At 47.2% G+C, this 22,488-nt stretch overlaps 1 protein-coding gene across 1 annotated transcript; it reads left to right on the forward strand.

The window, feature by feature from the left end:
• Window positions 1-3,614: 3,614 nt before the first annotated feature.
• On the forward strand, window positions 3,615-5,201 carry LOC309554194 (E3 ubiquitin-protein ligase TRIM39-like; the record flags this gene model as incomplete). The annotated part of the gene is made up of 1 exon (XM_082255829.1): window positions 3,615-5,201. Exon 1 carries the CDS (start codon window positions 3,630-3,632, stop codon window positions 5,199-5,201), a length of 1,572 nt encoding a protein of 523 aa, XP_082111955.1. The 5' UTR covers window positions 3,615-3,629.
• Between the last annotated feature and the right edge of the window lie 17,287 nt (window positions 5,202-22,488).

Genomic DNA, 22,488 nt, shown 5'->3' on the forward strand with positions numbered 1-22,488 from the left:
GGAGGAGGGAGTCAGTGCAAAATAAGTAATCGATTCTCGTAAATAGTTTATGGGGATGGGAGTAGAAGGAATATTCCCGATCCATGGGGTGTGAATGTCGCCAGACATCCGTCATAGAGAGCGATTCCATTACCGACGCCAGTGGAGTAGGGCAGTCTTGGGGGGTGGGACGCGATCCCTGGCGAGGTGATGACTTGTCTAGGACAGGGTCCATTACCGCATTGAAGTCACCGCCAGCAAGGCGGGGAACATTCGGAAGGGTGAGAAGCCGGGCCGTGGTCGCGGCGTGGAAGGAACGGTCAAAGACGTTAGGGGCATATATATTGGAAATAACTAGTTCAGTATTATAAAGCCGTATATGAACAGAAACATACCGCCCCTCAGTGTCCGCGTCCGTGGAAAGGATTTCCACCGGGAGGCGTTTGTGGAATAGAATCAGCACTCCGGCTTTGCGGCCGGAGGAGGCTGATCCTACGACCTTGCCCACCCAAAGTTTCTCCATGCGTTTCAGATCCTCCGCAGGTAGATGCGATTCCTGGATGAGAGCAATGTCCGTCTTAAGCCTTTTGAGGTGACGTAAGACTTTCATCCTCTTAGCCGGGGATCGAAGACCCTTGACGTTCCAAGTTACTATAGGCATGAGATGGGAGTAAAGGATTTAAGACCAGAAGCTATCGCATATGGCCCAGGCATACCCGGGGGCAGTGAGAAGGGGTGATCTAGACTGGAAGTGCTGACCCGCGGGATATCCCGTACCCATGAGCTCACAAAATGGAGAGAGCAATGTATCATCAAGGGGGGACGGGATGTGGATGGGAAGGGTAGGAAAATAGGATGGAACCGTGAATAAACGTAACGTGCAACATAGCAGATCAACAATGTATACAGCATGAACCTCTCTTTTTTCCGCATGTGTACAACACGGAGCGCAGCCCACCAAGCGTGCCCCCTGGGTTAGGCAAGGATGTCCGGACCCACGGGACGGCCCAAGCGGTCAATGTAGCCCGAGCCAAAGCATGGGACATTGGGCAGCCGAGGTGTACATAGCGGGAGTAGAGTAGGAGCACATAACAGTAAGATGTCTCAAAGATCTATAAACCAAGGCAGTGTTGTAAACAATATTAACATTTCAAAAACAGCATATAAAGCAAACCTGAGAGAATGGCGGGGAGCGCCCTGGGTCCTCTAGGCACATGGCCTAGTGGGGACAGTGCCAGGTAGAAAACTAGAAAAGGGCCCAGAAAACCGTGAGGAGGTCCCTTCAGCGCGGAGCGTTCGGTCGACCAGAGCTGACCACGTCGGCATATCTTTGGCGTTTGGGGATTCCTTCCTATAGCTCCGTTAGTCCAGTGGTCTGGAGAAGGGAAGGGCTTTGGCAGATGAAGGGGGGCCCTGGTCCCCGAGATGGAGTGTGCGGACAAAAGCCTCTGCTTCCTCTGGATCCTGAAAAGCAAGTTGGTTGCCGTTAGGTGCACTAAGGCGTAAAGTCGCCGGATAGGCCAAGGTGAATTTCAGGTGTTCCTGATGCAGTTTGGAACATACGGTCTGGAAGGCTTTACGTCTTTTTGCGACATCAACAGAATAGTCCGCAAATATCAGAATCTTCATGCCTTCAATTTGGAAATTGGATGGTTGCTGAAACTTTTGTAAGATAGCAGACTTGTCTCGTAATTCAGATATTTCGCAATGATAGGGTGCGGAGTCTTACGGTCTTCGGAGTACAACCCCATCCTATGAGCCCGTTCAACCACACATGTGCCATGTAGCCCCAGATCCGCGAGGATTCTTTTTGCACAAAGTTCAGGGATGGCAGAGGGGGCAACGTTTTCCGGGACCCCAATAAATCGCAAGTTGCTCCGACGCGATCTGTTTTCCAGATCCTCCAGTTTATCCATAATGATGCGATTAAGCTTGTCCTGCGACTGTTCAGATCCCTGCATCTGATATAACTCATCCTCAACATTGGATAGGCGAGATTCCACTTAATTAAGCCTCTTTGAGTGTGCTTCTAGCTCCTTCTTTATGCTGGCCATGCCAGCAGCCACAGCCTTCTCCACAGAGGCCGAGATGGTGGGGGTTAATAGAGCCACCACTGCTTGGGTGATCTGCTCTGTGGATGTGCCTGGTACTGAGGGGGAAGGGGCCGTTGCAGAGGGCTGCTGGAGTGTGCCTGGCTGCTGCTGTGTGGTGTCCATGTCTGTCAGCTCCGCAGCCGCGCCGGAGCAGGCCGAGACCGGGGCCTCGATTTGTGGTGGGGCCGGCGGAGGTCACGAGGCGGCTTTCTTCAGGAACCGCTCCATCTGGCAGGGTAAAAGCTGTTACCGCCGGGTCCCTGAGACTCGTTGGACCACCGGAGAGGGGTGTAGGCCGGTGAGGAGCGGTGGGCAGGATTTTTAAGCAGGTTTCAGGGGACTCGCCATGGGAGCTGCAAGGCGCTCACTTACTCCATGCGGCGCCGGAACCGGAAGTACACCAGGTGGTTTTAATGAGCGCAGACCCTCATATTCAGGAATCAGTCTGGAATGTACAGTACATGGTGGAACACACGGCTTTTTCTTCAGAACAAAAAATAGAAGGAATCTGCAACAAAGTTGTTTTTTTAATCTCTATAGATCATCCAGATAGCAAACCATCTGTGTGCTGTATATTATATAAATACAAAAATGCAGGGTCGTAACTACAGGGGTTGCAGGGGTTGCAATTGCAACCGGGCCCCATGCTCCAGGGGGCCCGTGTGGCTCCTATGTGCACCTGGATAGGAGGGGCGGCGGGGCAGCATGTAGAGAAATCACTGTCCTCCTTTTTCCTCTTGTAGCTGCAGGAGAAAAACGGAGGAGATTGGTTCCTCTGTGTGCTGCCCCCGCCACTCCTCCTATCCAGTTCACTTGTGTTCTGCTGTCTCTGGGCCCCTGTGTCCTCCCCTGGTCCCCCCCCCCCCTCCCGTCTCCTGCAGGCTGCTGCAGGGGATGTCACAATAGAAAACCAGGAAGAGGTCGGTAAATATGTAATTTTCCAGCTCCTTCCTTTTCTGAATGGACAGAGTCATAGTCAGTGACATTGTAAAAAAAATAAAATAAAATGATAAAATAAAATAAAGTGATAAAAAATAATACAATTAAAATACCAAAAAATAAAAACGACTGACACCAGTGGGTGAACTTCCAGGATTGCAAAGGTCACACTTGAGACAGGGCCCTGGCATTCCACCACCGTGGGGAGGCCCCAAGATGGCAGGAAGGGGGCCCACTGCAGAACTTGTGAAAGGGTCCCGCTGCAGGACTGTAATAAATGGCCCCGCAACTAGAGTAAAAACCCCCAGGATCAGTGGGAAGAGCCCCAGGCTTGAAGGGAAGGACGCACGGCCAGGGGTCCGGGGGGCCCTTAATGGTTTCTTGCACTGGGGCCCTGAAGGTTCTAGTTACGCCTCTGCAAAAATGGCTGTTCTTTTCCCAGGAGATGCACATTGTTCTACAGGAGACGCTTTTATTACCTGTGTCCCTTCATATAACTAATCCTTTGAATACAGTACAAGTCACAGCCCAGCCTTATCCTGTGTAGGAGGAGGTGACCCCTCCCAACTTCATTCTCTCTGTGTCTTTCACTTTCACTTCTCCCTTCTGCTGTCAGCGATGGCGTCTGCTAATCTGAGAGCTGAGCTGGAATGTTCCGTCTGTCTGAACATTTATACAGATCCTGTAAACCTGAGATGTGGACACAACTTCTGCCGGGTCTGTATTGATCGAGTGTTGGATACACAGAAGGGGTCTGGAGGATATTCCTGTCCTGAATGCAGAGAGGAGTTTCCGGATCGGCCTGCACTGCAGAGGAACATAACACTGCGTAACATAGTGGAGAATTTACTGTCTGCTCAGCCTGATCTGGAGGAGTCCGGGGTCTTCTGTACTCACTGTGTGGACTCTCCTGTACCTGCTGTTAGATCCTGTCTACACTGTGAGGTTTCTCTGTGTGATAAACACCTGAGAGTCCACAAAAAGTCCCCAGAACACATCTTATGTGACCCCACCTTGTCCATGGAGAGCAGGAAATGCTCCGTCCATAAGAAGATCCTGGAGTATTACTGCACTGAGGATGATACCTGTGTCTGTATATCTTGTTCTATGATTGGAGGACATAAAGGACATGAGATGGAGTCACTGGATGAGGCTTCTGAGAAGAAGAAGAAGACACTGAGGAATGTTCTGCAGAAACTTCTGACAAAGAGAGAGGAGACAGAGGAAAGAGTCCAGAGTCTGGAGGAGCACAGGAGGAAAGTAGAAGAAGAAGCAGCTGGTGACACCGAGAGAGTCACTGTCCTGTTTAGAGATCTCCGGAGACGTCTGGAAGACCTGGAGAGGAGAGTCCTGAGGGAGATCTCCGGGCGGGCAGAGCGGATCTCCATCTCCATCCGGGATCTGGAAATAAAGAAGGAGGAGCTGTCCAGGAAGATGCGTCACATTGAGGAGCTGTGTAACATGACGGATCCACTGACTGTCCTACAGGAATCAGACACAGGTGACTTGTGTGATACTGAGGATGGAGATAATGAGGACAGAGAGAGACATGAGGAACTCCTCCATGATGGAGGGGGTCTGGGTGTGGCGGGGGTCTTACACACAGGTTTATCTGATATAATAAGAGAGGTAAATGTATACTTCCCTATACAGGGAGCTGCAGACATATTACTGGATGGAAACACAGCTGGAAATTATCTACATATATCAGATGACAGGAAAACTGTATCCAGGTCAGATAGAAGTCAGAATCACCCAGAAACACCGGAGAGATTCCAGGTTTGGTCTCAGGTGATGAGCAGTCAGAGTTTCTCCTCAGGGAGACATTACTGGGATGTGGATGTCGGGGGGTCAGATGAATGGAGAGTCGGGATGTGTTACCCCAGTATAGACAGGGAAGGGGACGAGTCAGTGATTGGATATAATAATAAGTCCTGGGGATTGTACAGGTATGATAATCAGTATTGGGTGATACATGACAGTGATGAGACCCTCTTACCCACCAATATCTCCAGTAACAGAGTCAGGATAGATCTGGATTATGAGGCTGGGCGGATCGCCTTTTATGATCTGTGTGACCCGATCCGACACCTCCACACCTTCACCACCACCTTCACTGAGCCCCTCCATGCTGGGTTATGGGTCCCGAATGGTTGTATAAAGATACGAGGGGGGAAACAGGAGATGTGAGAACTCCTCCCAGAAACTGATGACATCACAGGAAGGGAGGGTCAGATCCAAAAAATCCATCCAATTGGACAGAAAGTGGGGACTCCAGTCAGTGTCTCTTTTATTGTAGTTTGGGGTGCAGTACAAATCAGGGTGCAGGTTTACAGAAATAGGAGGTCATGCTACAAAATCATGCTGATCTGCAATATATATGGAAATATTATTATATTATTAATAGGAAATAAATGAGTATAATAGAAAAAGTCAGGTTATACTGGAGGTGTGAGATGTTTTTTGGTTTGTTGATGTACATAGTAAAATGATTGTGTGACCAGGTGTACCCCTCCCAGGAGGACTGAACCCCCGGACATGTGAAGGAGGGGAGATAAAGTTTAGAGTAAAGCCTCGTACACACGCACAGATTGTTGGCCGTAAATTGTTGCCCAGAGTCCGATCGGCCGATTGTAGGCTTGTTAGTATGATGCTTCCGACAACCAACTGTGAATTTTCGGCCGAAAAAAAATCTGGTGTGCAGGCTATAAAATTTTTGTTGGCCAACAACAGAACGGCCTATTGTTCCGTCAGTCAGTACAGATTTCGGCCGACAAAAATCAGATGAGCAAGACTGGGCATGCTCAGAGAAGAAAAAACACACGGAAAGTAACCAGCACATGACATCACTTCTGAAGTTGGTTTTTGTTGGCCAACAAAATTCCAGTGCAAGTCTAGAGCACATTTCAACCAACAAACAACACTGGACAAAAGATGGCCGATTGGTCGGCCAACAATCTGTGCGTGTGTACGGGGCTTTAGAGTGAGGAAAAAGAACAAAACGAAAACATCTGTCATATATCTCCTCTATACCGGGTCGGGGTGTCTGAACTCTGCAGTGCTCTATATCGCCCCCTGGAAATTTACACCAGAACATGTTTTAACCACTTTAAGACCAGGCCTTTTTTTTTGACACTTGGTGTTTACAAGCTAAAATCAGTTTTTTTTTTCTAGAAAACTACTTAGAACCCCCAAACATTATATATATATATATATTTTTTTTTTTTTTAGCAGAGACGCTAGAGAATAAAATGGAGATTGTTGCAATATTTTTTATCACACCGTAGTTGTGCAGCGGTCTTCCAAACGCAATTTTTTTGGGGAAAAAATAAAAAAATTTGAATTAAAAAATAGGAAAACAGTAAAGTTAGCCCAATTTTTTTTTCCATAATGTGAAAGATAATATTACACCGAGTAAGCAGATACCCAACATGTCATGCTTCAAAATTGCGCATGCTCGTGGAATGGTGACAAACTTTGGTGCTTAAAAATCCCCATAGGCAACACTTTAAAATGTTTTACAGGTTACCAGCTTAGAGTTACAGAGGGGGGTCTAGTGCTCAAATGATTGCTCTCGCTCCAACTATCGTGGCAATACCTCACTTGTGTGGTTTGAACGTCAGGACTTCCTTATGCGTTTGCTTCTGCGCGTGAGCTAACGGGGTCAGGGCACTTTAATTTTTTTTTCCTATTTATTTTATTTATTATTTTTTGTTTTTACAGTTTTAAAAAAAAATAAAAATTTGATCATTTTTATTTCTATTACAAGGAATGTAAACATCCCTTGTAATAGAAATAGGCATGACAGGTCCTCTTTACGTCTCTCCGGTCCTCCAAGACCATAGAGTCGAGTGGGGGCCATCTTGCCCTCACTCGACTTCCTGTCTAAGAGGATCCGGGACTGGATCGTTTTCCCCGCTGCCGGTGGGTCCCGTAAGCGGGGAAAGCGGCTGGGACGCGGCGGGAGGGGCACCTCGTCCCCTACACCGTAAGGGTGATCCCGCTGCGAATGCGCCACTGGGACCACCCTTACCTGAAAGACGATCGCCCGCTGTTTTTAAAAATACCGGGGTTATGGCAGCTATCTTCTGCCATAAAACCGGTATTTAGCATCAGAGGACCAACGTAAAACTGTGGCGGGCGGTCGGTAAGTGGTTAATAATGTCCCATCTTAATCCAATCTTGAGCTCTGTGATGTCATCAATCCCAATAGAACTTTTAGCTTAACCCTGTGGCGTTGGCTTATCCCGACCCTTTACAGGATTTAGGATGGCGGGAGGTGGGGCGGGGTTTTTTGATCATTTGCTCCCACCCCCGCTTGTTCCCTGGGGAGCCAGCGCATGCGACGGGCGGCTCCGATGGCCGCTGGTCACTAACGATCTCCCGCAGCAGAGGGAGAAAGACAGACGGCTGATGTAAACACAACCGTCTGTCATTCTCACTGAAGTAATGACAGAGGCTATGCGATCCTGCTATATAGGATCGCATGTCTCTGTGATTACTTCACAAGCCACGCCCCCTGACAGTTAGAGTCACGCCCCTAGGGTCGCACTTAACCCCTTGATCACCAATAAAGTTCACCCCTCCCCTGCCAGTGTCATTAGTATAGTGACAGTGCATATTTTTAGCACTGATTACTGTAGTAATGTCACTGTCACCCCCAAAAAGTGTCAAAAATGTCAGTCAGGGGTCCGATCTGTCCGCCGCAATGTCACAGTCCCACAAGAAAAATCGCAGATCGCCGCCATTACTAGTTGAAAAAAAAATAGAAATGACAGAAATCTTTCCCGTAGTTAGTAAACACAATAACTTTTGCGCAAACCAATCAAAATACACTTATTGCGATTTTTTTTTAACCAAAACTATGTAGTAGAAAACGGAAAATTTATATCAATACTTACCGTAATTTTCCTTTCCTGATGGACTCCATGGCAGCACACGTATGGGTAGGCTCCGCCTCCTCTCCTACCCTATAGGACCCCACTCCCATAAATCTTTGCTCCATACCAGGAGCCGTGTTCCATAACTAGAACTACTCCAACAGATGGGAGGGGACTCCTGCTGCCATGGAGTCCATCAGGAAAGGAAAATTACGGTAAGTATTGATATAAATTTTCCGTTTTCCTGACAGACTCCATGGCAGCACACGTATGGGAAATAACTAGCCATACACACCCGGGCGGGTAACTGCTGGTTTAACAGAAAAAGGTTTAATTTGCACCGTCAACAGACAAGACTTTTAAACCAAAGTTGACCGAAGATAAAGAAGCCGGTTCAACACAGTAATGCGACATAAAGGTATGAATTGATGACCAAGAAGCCGCTCTGCAAATCACGTCAGGAGCTACATGAAGAGAAGCTGCCCACGACGTAGAGATCCCTCTAGTGGAATGAGCTGTCACCACCTCTGGAGGAGCCAGTCCCTTGGCTTTATATGCCCACTGGATGGTCTGAACTATCCAACTTGCTATAGATCTTGAGGAAGCTTGTTTGCCCTTGTTTTTTCCACAGATGAGGACAAAAAGATGGTCTGACTGGCGGAAAGGAGCTGTAGTCTCCAGATATAGCCGAAGAGTTTCCCCCACGTCCAAAGGATGGACAGAATTTTCATCTTGAGATTTGAACGTGGGTAGGACAATTTCCTGGTTGACATGGAATACCGACATTACTTTCGGATTGGAGCCAAGCATCGGAACCAATACTACCCGATCAGGGAAAAACGTAAGGAATGGTTCCTTGTAACCCAAGGCACCGAGTTCAGAAACCCGTTTGGCCGAAGTAATAGCCACCAGAAAGGCTGTTTTCATGGAGATGTTTTTAAGGAAGAATGGATCCTTCTGATTCAAGGTGAGTGAGGAAAGAAACTCCAAGACCGTAGGAAGATCCCACTTAGGGAACCTGGGCTTTCTAGGAGGTCTTAACCTAGTAGCGCCTCTGAAGAACTGGCGAACCAGGGAGTGTTTCGCCCATGCAGTCCCAGTGAAGGCCGAAATGGCTGAAATTTGGACCCGAAGGGAGCTTACTGCCAATGACAGGTCCAGACCGGACTGGAGGAAGCCCAAAATATCCTGGATTCCTGGGTCAGAGACAGAGCTAGATCTGCTATCCACATAATCCTTAAACTTGGACCAGATTTTTTCATAGACCTTGTTCGTGCCGGGTCTTCTGGCACTCATCATTGTAGCGATTGCCTCGTTTGGACAACCGAGCGCTTTCAATCTTTCCCTCTCAACAGCCATGCCATGAGATGAAGCTGTGCTGGGCAGGGGTGAAGAATAGGCCCTTGGGACAGAAGGTCCGGCCTGACTGGCAGAGGTATCGGGTCCCGACAGCTCAGCTGGAGCAACAGAGGAAACCACGGTCTCTTTGGCCAGAAGGGAAGAATCGCTATGATCTGCACTCTCTCTGTCCTGAGTCTGTGAAGAAACTAGAAGATGACTGGCACTGGAGGAAACGCATAGGCCGTTTGAAAATTCCAATGATCCGTCAGGGCGTCTACCCCGTAGGCCTGGGGATAACGCCACCTTGTGTAGAATCTCTCCAGTTTGGCATTGCTTGGAGATGCGAACAGATCTACCTCTGGATGGTAACCTAGAGACATGACCCATATGAAGGTCTCTGGATGGAGTGACCACTCGTTGTTGTCCAGAGCAGACCTTGAGAGGAAGTCTGCCTGGACGTTCTGGGCACCCGGAAGATAGGCGGCTGACAAGTTGGACAGATGTCTTTGAGCCCAATCCATAATAGGTTTCACTTCTTTCAGAAGAGAAGGACTGCGGGTGCCCCCTTGTCTCTTGATGTAGGCGACGGCTGTCGTATTGTCCAGTCTTAGGAGGACCGAGGCATCGGTCGCCAGATGCTGAAAGGCCTGGAGAGCACAGAACGCTGCCCGAAGCTCCAGCACATTCGAGACCACCCCGTATGTAGGGAAGTCCCATCTGCCCTGGGCCACCTCCGACAGGCAATGCGCTCCCCATCCCGTCCTGCTGGCGTCCGAGGTCATGACCAACCAGGACGCTGGAACGATTGAATGGCAGTTTAAAAGATTCTTTCGCTGAAGCCACCAGGTTAAGCTGTCCTTCATGGACGTAGTTATCCGAATGAGGACTTCTGGATTCTCGAAATTCCATTGTTGGAGGAATCCCATCTGAAAGGGCCTCATCTTCCACTGTGCCCACTTCACCATGGGAGCCGTGGAAACCATGGTCCCAATTATCTTCATGCACTGGGATGCCCGGAGATGAGAGGCTGATAATGCCGGACGAATCCTGTTGCGAATTGTCGGAATCTTCTCTAATGGAAGGGAGATAGTGCCTCTGGAAGTGTTGAAGAGGGCCCCTAGGAAGACCAACGACTTCGTGGGTTCCAGATGACTTTTTTCCAAATTCAGGAGCCACCCGAACTCTTGAAGGGTGGAAATTACTTGAGATCTGTGAAGCAGAATTTGATCCTGATGTTCTGACAGAAGGAGCAAGTCGTCCAAGTAATGGTAAAGACGAATCCCTTTTGCTCTGATCAGGGCTACTACAGCCAGTAAGATTTTGGAAAAGATTCGAGGTGATGTGGTAAGCCTGAAAGGGAGACAGGTAAATTGAAGATGCACCTGACCCACTGCGAATCGGAGAAATTTTTGCATTTCTGCTGCGACTGGGACGTGAAAGTAGGCATCTTTCAAGTCTATGGATATCATCCAATCCTCTGGCTGTACCACTTGCCGAATTGTAAAAAGTGTTTCCATCCTGAACCTCTCTTTCTTGATGAAGGTGTTTAGGTGTGTTAGGTCTATAACCGGCCTCCAAGAGCCGCTTTTCTTCAAGACCATGAAGAGCGGAGAGTAGATGCCTTGGAACCGTTCCTCGGTTGGGACAGGCACTGCCGCACCCTGGGCAACCAGGGATTCTACATATGTAAGAAGAGTTGACTTCTTCTCTTCTGAACGGGGTAAGGCCGTAGGAATGAAGCGAAGAATGGGGCTTCTGTCGAAAATCCACACATGTCCGTGTGATACGGTTCTGACGACCCATTGATCTTCGATCGAGGCTGCCCAGACGTGCGCAAACTGAAGCAAGCGTGCGCCTACCCGCACCGTCTGGACAGGTTCGATGTCAAAAAGACTTCGTCGCCTCTCGGCTTGCTGAAGATTTTCCTTTGGAGAACTTCTGCCCTGTAGACTGAGGGCGCTTCCAGTTCTTCCTGAACTCACGACCGGGCCTGTAAAAACGGGCCTCTCTGGCACGATCAGGATTTTGTCTGTTTTGAGGTCTTCTCTGATCTATCAACCGGCGATCCTGGGGAAGGAAACCAGATTTACCACCAGTGGCACGGGTAATAGCACTGTCCAGTTTATTACCAAAGAGGGAGGAACCCTCAAAGGGAATTTTGCACCAGGCCTGCTTAGAGGCAGGGTCGGCCAACCAGGGGCGCAACCACAAGGCGCGTTTGGCCGTGACAGAGGACAGCATGACCCGCGCCGCCAAGCGGATTATATCAATGGATGCCTCACCCAAGAAAGCCGTTGCCAGTCTCAACTCCTGAATGGCTGAACTCCTGGCCACCTCTTCGGAGACACTCTGAAGTGTAGCCTCCACGCTGTCTACCCAGGCTTCCATTGCCTTGGATGTGGCTGCCAAAGCCAGAGCCGGCTTACACGCCATACCTGCGGAGAGATAAATCTTCTTAAGATCTGTGTCAATCCGCCTGTCAAGAGCGTCTTTGAATGAGACTGAGTCTTCCAATGGTAAGGTTACGTGTTTCACCAACCTCATCAAGGCCGCATCCACCGTGGGAGCGGAGTCTAGATGTTTCACCTTATCATCCTTAAAGGGATACATTCTGGAGACCTTAGATGACAAAGAGTTTCTCTTTTCAACTCCCTGCCACTCGTCTGTAATAATTTCTCCCAATTCCACTAGGAGGGGAAAATGGGAACGCTCTTTTTTGAGATGTTTGAAGTATTTCTTCTGTTTAGCTGGGGACTCAGCTGGATCTTCCCATTTTAATGCCTCCTTAACCGCCTTAACTAGCGGTGGGACCATAGCAAGTTCAAAACCTACATTCTGGTCTGCCAAATCATCTTCACTGTCTGTAGAATCTTCTGACAGACGACTTGGTTGTGAGGTACCTGGCTCCACTTCATCCCTTGGGAGGAAACCAGGAGCCTCTGAAGAGTGACCCGAAAGCCTGCTCGAATCCCAATCTCTAAGGGATTCTTTTACAATCCGCCTGACCATAGCCTCCACTGGTTGTGCAGTGTCTTGCTTTTCCCTCAAAACCCTGGAATAACAGGTATCACATAGGGATCTATCCTCAGGGATATGGGCTCGACAGCCCCAGCATGATTTCCCTGAACTGCGGTCAGAATGGCGGGATTGCCGCGGAGCGACTGAACTGGAAGTGTGCTCATGTCGTTTAGACCTGGAGCTAGACCTATGACCAGACTTTGATGAAGAATGCCGATGGGCTGAAGGAGAACGATCCTTTGATCCAGAAATAGGGCGTTGGTCAGAACTAAAAGGGCTAAATAGGGAAAGAAAAACACACTTAGGCTCCATTCCACCAGCCAACGCAAGCAGGTAAGGGTTAAGAAAAACTAGCTCACCTGTTGCGCAGGGACTGGCCACCGGGGGGTGGTGAAGCATCCATTTGCAGATAGAAGCAAAAGCCTGCACAGGAAGAAAGTAAGCATACATGTACTGACTTTCGTCTCCACACCAACCCTTTTACCCCAAATGGCACCTGGATCAAAGCATGACTCACCGCTGAAGAGCAGAGAAACAGCACGGGGAAGCCACCGCAACGCCCGCAGACATCCCATTGTAAACAGGAATGACAGCTGCTTAAATCTCCCGGGCGCCGCAAAGCCACGCCCCAAACAACACAATATCGTCATAGGAGATCGGGAGCGATGCGCGCATGCGCAGACGATACCAGGGCCAAGCCTCATCCTGGACAACCAATTGAAGGTCCAGCGAGGCAGGGGGAGGAGCCTAAGCGACGATCTGGAACGCAGGAGCGCTCCACCGCACAAACAGGAAATGCAATGAAACCAAAAGAAAGTTTTATACTTTACCACCATGACGATAACCGAACAGTCTCAGGCCTGGATGAATTCATGCGTGTGTGACAGGGCACCAGGGCCTATCCGCTCAATAGCAAGGACGTATTGGCCATCAATGCAGCCCACCTCTCATTCAGGATTTACGGCATCTTCAGCATTTTAAAATAATATTGCCCGGGTCCACCCGATAAATATCGAGATTGCTGGACATAAAACAGGAGGCATCCGACATCAACAAGGTCCACACGCCACCAGCTCGCCTGAAACCGATAGACGTCCTATAAGGTAAGACTTCCTTCTCGCAGGAGGAGGACGAAAAAGGAACACGGCTCCTGGTATGGAGCAAAGATTTATGGGAGTGGGGTCCTATAGGGTAGGAGAGGAGGCGGAGCCTACCCATACGTGTGCTGCCATGGAGTCTGTCAGGAAAACAAATTTGCCTAAAATGTTAAAAAATTTAGATTTTTTACATTTTTTTTTTAAATTTCATATAAAAAAAATGTGAAAAATATTGTTTTTTTTTTTCAAAATTGTCGCTCTTTTTTTGTTTATAGCACAAAAAGTAAAAATCACACAGGTGATAAAATATCACTAAAAGAAAGCTCTGTTTGTGGGAAAAAAAGACGTCAATTTTGTTTTGGTACAGCATCGCACGACCGCGCAATTGTCCGTTAAAGTAACACAGTGCCGAATCGCAAAATAGGGCCTGGTCTTTGAGCAGCCAAATCCTCTGGGGCTTAAGTGGTTAAAGAGGAACCCTTGCTCTTTGTATGGAAGCAGCTGTCTCTCTGCAGACGTCCAACATGCCCATTGCAGAGTCAGAGTTGGAGCTCTCCAATTAGCTGGGATAATGAGCTTTACCAATTGGACAGCTCTAGCTCTGACTCAACAGAGGGTGTGTCAGATCTCTGCAGGGAGACCGCTGCTTCCACACAAATGAGAAGGGAGGGTTCCTAGCCGGGGGCCGGTGTTTCTATCCAAATTTGATTTTATTTCTAATCAATTTTATGTACATTTTTATGAATAATTGCTCTTTCATCCAGAGTGGGGGTACTCTAATTTGGGGGATGTGTTACTGGCCAGATCACCTGGTGAAAATAGAGGGAACAAGCCTAAAAAAAAAAAGAAAACAAATGCAGCCACCACATCTAATGATTGATAAGCTGCAACATAATACATGTCTGGTTTTGGGTTTAATACCGCTTTAATTGGTAGAGTAATTCTAGAAGCAGGTTGGTGTCATATAGGGACAGGACATACAGTATCTCACAAAAGTAAGTACACCCCTCACATTTTTGTAAATATTTTATTCTATCTTTTCATGTGACAACACTGAAGAAATGACACTTTGCTACAATATAAAGTAGTGAGTGTACAGCTTGTATAACAGTGTAAATTTACTGTCCCCTCAAAATAACTCAACACACAGCCATTAATGTCTAAACCGCTGGCAACAAAAGTGAGTACACCCCTAAGTGAAAATGTCCAAATCGGGCACAATTAGCCATTTTTACCTCCCCTGTGTCATGTGATTCGTTAGTGTTACAAGCTCTCAGGTGTGAATGGGGAGCAGGTGTGTTACATTTGGTGTTATCGCTCTCGCTCTCTCATACTGGTCACTGGAAGTTCAACATGGCACCTCATGGCAAAGAACTCTCTGAGGATTTGAAAAAAGAATTGTTGCTCTATATAAAGATGGCCTAGGCTATAAGAAGATTGCCAAGACCCTGAAACTGAGCTGCAACACGGTGGCCAAGACCATACAGTGGTTAAACAGGACAGGTTCCACTCAGAACAGGCCTCGCCATGGTCGACCAAAGAAGTTGAGTGCACATGCTCAGCGTCATCTCCAGAGGTTGTCTTTGGGAAATAGACGTATGAGTGCCGCCAGCATTGCTGCAGAGGTTGAAGGGGTGGGGGGTCAGCCTGTCAGTGCTCAGACCATACGCCGCACACTGCATCAAATTGGTCTGCATGGCTGTCATCCCAGAAGGAAGCCTCTTCTAAAGATGATGCACAAGAAAGTTTGCAAACAGTTTGCTGAAGACAAGCAGACTAAGGACATACTAAAGCAGAGCATGATCCCCTCCCTTCGGAGACTGGGACGCAGGGAATTTTTACAACATGATAATGACCCCAACACACCTCCAAGACGACCACTGCCTTGCTAAAGAAACTGAGGGTAAAGGTGATGGACTGGCCAAGCATGTCTCCAGACCTAAACCCTATTGAGCATCTGTGGGGCATTCTCAAAAGGAAGGTGGAGGAGCGCAAGGTATCTAACATCCATCAGCTCTGTGATGTCGTCATGGAGGAGTGGAAGAGGACTCCAGTCAGTGGCAACCTGTGACGCTCTGGTGAACTCCATGCCCAAGAGGGTTAAGGCAGTGCTGGAAATGAATGGTGGCAACACAAAATATTGACACTTTGGGCCCAATTTGGACATTGTCACTTAGTGGTGTACTCACTTTTGTTGCCAGCGGTTTAGACATTAATGGCTGTGTGTTGAGTTATTTTGAGGGGACAGTAAATTTACACTGTTATACAAGCTGTACACTCACTACTTTACATTGTAGCAAATCGTCATTTCTTCAGTGTTGTCACGTGAAAAGATATAATAAAATATTTACAAAAATGTGAGGGGTGTACTCACTTTTGTGAGATACTGTACATTAATGTTCTTGTCACATACTATGCATTAAGTGGGAGGGGGGGTGTTTTATCCAATCATAGGTCTGTCTGTAAGGAAAAGTGTGTGGCTTATTCAATGTCTAATCGCTGGGTATATCCAGATCGTCCTTCACTACCCAAATGTACCAAAATGTTTATGGGGACTCTCCACACACGTTCTATAAATTCCTCTTTTCTATAGTTATATAATTTTTTGGGGAAATAAAAAAAATAATTTACAAGAAACTCTCTATGGTCTAAATCAGAAGTCCCCAACCTCCCCAGCACCAGGGATCAGGTTCCTGGAAGACAACCCCTCTGCAGAAAGGGGGGGGGGGGCAGACTGTCAATGTTATCTCAGGGGGTTGGGGGTGTGCAGACTGTTTCCTGGAGTCAGCTCACGGGCCTTACCATTGCTCTATGTCATTGTCCCTGGCCTGCTCTCCTCCCCCTTCTCCTTGTCCAGGGTTGTCCAAACTACGGCCCTCCAGCTGTTCAGGAACTACAATTCCCATGAGGCATTGTAAATCTCTGACATTCAAAGACATAACGTGACATGATGGGAATTGTAGTTCCTGAACAGCTGGATGGCCGTAGTTTGGACACTACTGTTAACCTCGTCTATGTTCCTCTTGTTCCCAAGGTGACCATAAAGGAGAGAAAGTAGTGGTTCTGGGAGAAGGGGAGCGGGCACCCTTTGGTGGTTTGAAGGTGGTATTGCAAGTTGTGCTGGCTCACTCTATTCGATGCCCACCACCTGCGCGGTGTGGCCTCAACATGCCACAAACCGGCACCAGAGTTGGGGACCTCTGTTCTAAATGAGTAATGCAGCAATATAGGACAGGTGTGAATTGTTTTTTTATGCCATATAAACTTCAGACAATTTAAACTGTATCATATTTTTCTTTATAAATTAATTTTTTGTTGAGGCATATCCTATAGCAATAAATAAATAAAAAAAAAACAATTGCGTGTTTGATTCTCATATGGTTTTCTAAGGGGTTACCCCCTAAACAGAAAGTGTAAAGTCCCCAGGAAATCCATACCAGACCATTGGGTCTGGTGTGATTTCTAAGGGGGATCCTCACACAGAAATACAAAAATGCATGAAGCCCCTTAAAAATCCATACCAGTGAGTGGCTGAACTTAGTCATAATACAGGGATGGAGGAATTAATAACTAACTTGAAGGAACATTGTTTAAAATTAATGGAAACCTGGGGTACCTGTAGCTCAACCAGACTTCAGCCTGTAGGTGGGGTGCAGCTTGGTGCTGGGGCAATAACTTACTCAGTCCCAATGTGATGAAAGAACTTGTATAGAAATAATGCAAAGACAGTTCATAAATAACCGGATGGGAAGGCAGCCCAGCCGGGAACACTTACAGTTCCAACAGCAACTAGAGAAGCAGAATTCAGCCAAACTGACAGCACCTGGCAGGAGGAGCAGAATGCACTTTACCACCACTTATCTCTGCCCAGTGCACATGGTGGAAGAGGGGGAGGGAGCTACACTTGCTTAGTCAATATAAATGTAAAGCCCTAAGGACAATGGTCTAGCTCTGAGGAAGGGAGCACGTCTCCCGAAACACGTTAGCGGACCAAGTACAGGGCTGTGTCCCCCTCCACATAAGGCACTTTTCCACTGCATGGTACGGATCGGTTTGGCTCGGTTTGGCGCTTTTCCACTGCATGGTACCGCATGGTATGTGTTAGAACGGTTCGGTACGGTTTGGAACAGCGGCGCTTTTCTATTACATGGTACGGCGTCGGTACGGCTCGCTTAAACAGTACCACCTCGGTTGGGGTTCCAAGGAGGCCATACCGATACCTTATCCCACAATCCTTTGCATGCAGCATTGATTGTTTGTCACTACTAGCCACTGATTGGTCAGAGAATCATTGTAATCCCACCCACTTTGTACTAAGTACCACAACAGTGGAAAAGCAAACCAAGCCGAGTAGAGCCTATACAGTGCAGAAAGGTGCCGTCTCGTACCACGCAGTGGAAAAGCAAACTGAGCTGAGTAGAGCCTATACTGTACAATGCAGAAACTTGCCGACTCGTACCACGCAGTGGAAAAGCAAACTGAGCCGAGCTGGGCCAAGCAGTGCCGAGTGGAGCCGAGCCAATACTTGCAGTGGAAAAGTGCCAAAAGTGGTTGACATGAAGGTGCGATTTTATTCTTTATGTTTGTAAGTATGTTTTTGGCTTTTTGATAAACTTTTTTAAGTTGTCGAAAGGTAATGCACTAGGCGTTTGCGCCTCCATTTTTGTCTGCTTTCAGTGTTTTGGAGTTTCTCGACTCAAGAAGAGCAGCACGCCTAAAATTCCTAACAGAGTGAGCGCTTGGGATATATAGACCTTTGCAGAATGCAGCCTGGCTGTCTTGTGCCCAAGACACTGAGAAAGAGATGTACAGTTTGGAACTTCACAGTCAGCCTTGGGTGCAGGACCTCGGATCGCCACCGCAGACAGGATACAAGAGAAATGGCCGCACACCAGGCAATAGCTCACGATGAAAGGCTTTATTGAACAAGGATGCAAGGTACAGCAAAATGGTTGGTAGACATGTTTCATACGACTCACAGCGTGCTTGTTCAGGTAGTTCACGTAGTCGTGTGAAAGATGTCTACCATCCATTTTGCTGTACCTTGCATCCTTGTTCAATAAAGCCTTTCATCGTGAGCTATTGCCTGGTGTGCGGCCATTTCTCTTGTATCCTGTCTTGTGCCCAAGCAAGAAGATTTCCAGGGAAGTTGCGAGCCCTATGCTTTCCCTTCTCATTAGGAACCTTTCCCTGCTGCTAGTTCTGTTGCTGGCAGGAGGAGGGCCTGTCCCTACTCTACCCACTCGCAAAACACATGCCAAACCAGGGCCTTAAAAAGGCTCTGCCTGACCCAAGATGGTTTCAGAGTCACATGGTGTGGCAGCATCCAATAGGATAGCTTCTTCAGTGACCCAGGAAACCATAGAGGAACCGTGTTCCTTGTGACTTCCTCTCTAACTGCAGTACCACTGTGGAAGAGCGCCATCTGCAGTGGAGTACAGACTGCACCTGCCTACAAGCCCTTCCTCTGACCTTATTGCTAGCAGTTATGGAGGCCATAAGACACAACTGCACTAGTATAATTGTTTCTAAGCAGCCTAATAATGATGAATAAATGTGACTTATATTTTACATTTTATTAGTACGTACATGATCTTTGTGGCTTCACCAATATGGATGTCACCGTTCTTTGTTTTATTGATCCTTTTGTTCCAATGTTTTACCCTTGACTCTCTGTGTGTGTATTTGTGTTTAGATACTCAATAAACCTTATTTAAAAAAAAAAAAGAATAAATGCCAGACCTTTAACCCAATCATGCAGTCTGGTTTGCCAGGAAAGGAAGGGGTGAGCATGAGTCCTGAACCATACCAGGCCATGTGCCCTGGGGGCACCTTGCCAGAGGGGATTCCCAAAGAAATGCACCTTGTCCCCATGTTGATGGGTAGAAGGGCCTTATCCCCACAACCTTGGCCCTGTGGTTGTGGGGGTCTGGGGGTGGGGGGTTTATTGCAATCTGAAAGCTTCCTTTAAACATAAGGGGGCCTCCAGATACCACCTACCACCTCCTACATGAATAAGTAATGGTTACATACTGTAGAACCCCTACTCATTCACATACCTAAAATCAGAAGACACCTAGACACTTGACAAGTCCTTTATTAAATATATATATATATAAAGTAAAAAAATCCCCATAAATTGTCCCTCATTGTAAATGCATTATTAATCATTGTTCATCAATTCTCAATTTCCCCCTGACTCACCAAAGTTAAAAACCCATCAGATCCAGGGTACAGGACTGATCCCAACTGCCTGCTGAATGAGAGCTCCCCAAGCTGCCATCCAGTATATGAAGAAAGAGGTGGGAATATTAGTGATAAAATTGCCTGCACCCGCTGCTTGCTGCTTCCTTAGGAATTATTGACATACAAGTGCATCTCATAAAAATTAGAATATCATCAAAAAGTTAATTTATTTCAGAAATTCAATTCAAAAAGTGAAACTCATATATTTTGTATAGATGTGTTACACACAGAGTGATATATTTCAAGCATTACTTTTATTTTAATGATTATGGCTTACAGCTAGTGGCACCCCAAAATTCAGTATCTCAGAAAATTTGAATATTACATAAGACCAATTAAAAAAAAAGGATTTTTAATACAGAAATGTTGGTTTAGTGAAAAGTTCGTCCATGTACAGTATTGTATGTACTCAATACTTGGTCGGGGCTCCTCTTGCATCAATTACTGCATCAATGTGGCATAACATGGAGGGGATCAGCCTGTAGCACTGCTGAGGTGTTATGGAAGCCCAGGTTGCTTTGATAGCAGGTTTCAGATCATCTGCATTGTTGGGTCTGGTATCTCTTATCTTCCTATTGACAATACCCCACAGATTCTCGATGGGGTTTAGCTGAGGCAAGGTTGCTGGCCAATCAAACACAGTGATATCATGATCATGTGACCAGGTATTGGTAGTTTTGGCAGTGTGGGCGGTGCCAAGTCCTGATGGAAAATGAAATCAGCATCTCCATAAAGCTGGTCAGCAGAGGGAACCATGAAGTGCTCTAGAATTTCCTGCTAGAGGGCTGCGCTGACCACACAGTGGACCAACACCAGCAGATGCCATGGCTCCCCAAGTCTTCATTGATTGTGGAAAATGTTGCATTTCATTTGAAAATTAGGGTCCCAGAGTCTGGAGGAAGAGTGGCGAGGCACAGAATCCAAGTTGCAAGAAGACCAATGTGAAGTTTCCACAGTCCGTGATGATTTGGGGAGCCATGTCATCTGCTGGTGTTTGTCCACTAGAGGATCTGTCTCTGCAGTCGGGTGGACTCTGCATTTCTTCATTCTGAACTTGTGGGTCTGACTATATTAGGAGGGAGTCAGTGCCCTGCTGTCTGAGAGGGACTGTGCCCATTACTAGTCAAAAATATGGTTTCCGGAATCACTGGTAAAGTGTTAGCTACTTAGCTTGGCAGGATATGTTTTATTTGTCTATTACAGGTACACATCAGAACGTCGAGTCAAGTGTGCCCTTAGGGGCCGGCAGTGATGGAGAGCTCTACGGGAATGTTAGAGATAGAGATGATGCTGGTGAGAAGTTTGCCTCTGAGGAGAGGGCAGTCTCACCGTAAGTATGTAGGATCTATACATTTCCATGGTCTTAACCTTTTTCTTTGCAGGCTTGCAGGGTAGCTCTGGGTCTTGGAGAGGCTCTCCACTGTCCTCAGCGTGTATATGTAATGTTGATATTTGTGTCTAGTTAGTTAGGATGCTGCCTTTACCTGTCAAGCAGATTTTGTTTGGTGGGGTGTGCATTGGTCTAAATGCACTTGGTGTATTCTTATGTGTATACATGTGTAAATATTTGTACCGCAGTTATATTTTTCCTTGTAACCTATTGTATTTACTGGCCACATATGGGGTATGCCCCATGGCCCTGTACATATGTTATTTCCCTTTTTCCCCTTTCCCAAGTTCATGGGATACTCTGTGTAAATTTTTGTACAGCTATTTTTGTAAGGGTGGCTGCCCGGAGCCAGTGAGGACATGGCTCAGTTTGGCGGGGGGTGAGTGTAGCACCCTCCTAGGTAGGTGCTAGTGAGAAAGTACAGCTTTGAGCTTTGTCTGCTTACCAGTGGGGCTGCAGGTGGGTCTGTGTTGTTCTCGGCCTACCAGAGAGCAGGATCTGTTGGTGAGGTCTACTCATTGTGCTTAGGATGCAACTCGTTCTGTCTGCGGAGTGTTTCATACTGGTCCAATAGGGAGGCATGTTGGACAGTGGGAGAACACCTGATGAATGGGTGCATTGGTGTTTGATACAGCCCTGGTGATTTGGCAGAGGAAGATTGACTCGTTGCATGCTGGGATACTGTATAAATACCATGAGCACATGTGCTTGGGGTCTTTCATCTGGATATTGGAGTCCCGGAGAGAGGAGGGCGGCTGCCTCCTCCTCTGTAGAGGTGCCGTGTGGCCTCAAGGGGTCATCCTGAGGGCCTAGAGAGTAGCAGTGAGGAACTGAACCCAAAGGTCCAGAGGAGCTAACTGAGAGGAAAGACACTGGAGGATCTGTCTCTGCAGTACACTGAGTACAGATTCTCGAATCAAGGGGCCTGACCTGAGGGGGGCCACACCTGCTCCTAGGATAATCAGTAGATGGGTGTTGGTTGAAAGGGGATGCTAGTGACAGTGTCCTGAAGATATGTTATCCACTAAGTTGTTTTGCTAGGAAGTGAAGTTTGGATTAAGCAGCCTAGCTGCTTCCAATCAACCTAGAAGACTTAGAGATAGAAGTCCTCAGCTAATGTGAATAGTTCAAACTGGAGTATCCCACTATTCCCTTCTCCTATCCCAGTTCCAAATAATCATAAAAAAAGAAAAACAATACCCCTAGACTGTTTATTTGTGTGACGAGCCATCCGGAGCAAGGAAGGATCAACTAACTATATCTCAAGGTAACTGTGTGCTGCTAATCAGGTGAGCCCGTCAAGTCATTATTCAGCAGGCCCTGCGGGGACAGTGCTTCATTTTTGTTGAAAGAACAGCATCTTGGTGTATATGGCTGGGTTTAATTTACTAAAGAAGTAGAACATGTTCAGTCTCTAAGTACATTTTTAATTATATTAGTGAATGAGGAGAAATAAAGTGAATAGTGATGAGCCGAACAACCCCCTGTTCGGTTCGCACCAGAAC

Source organism: Pelophylax lessonae (assembly GCF_965119305.1).
Source record: "Pelophylax lessonae genome assembly, chromosome: 4".
In the NCBI taxonomy this organism is placed as follows: Eukaryota; Metazoa; Chordata; class Amphibia; order Anura; family Ranidae; genus Pelophylax; species Pelophylax lessonae.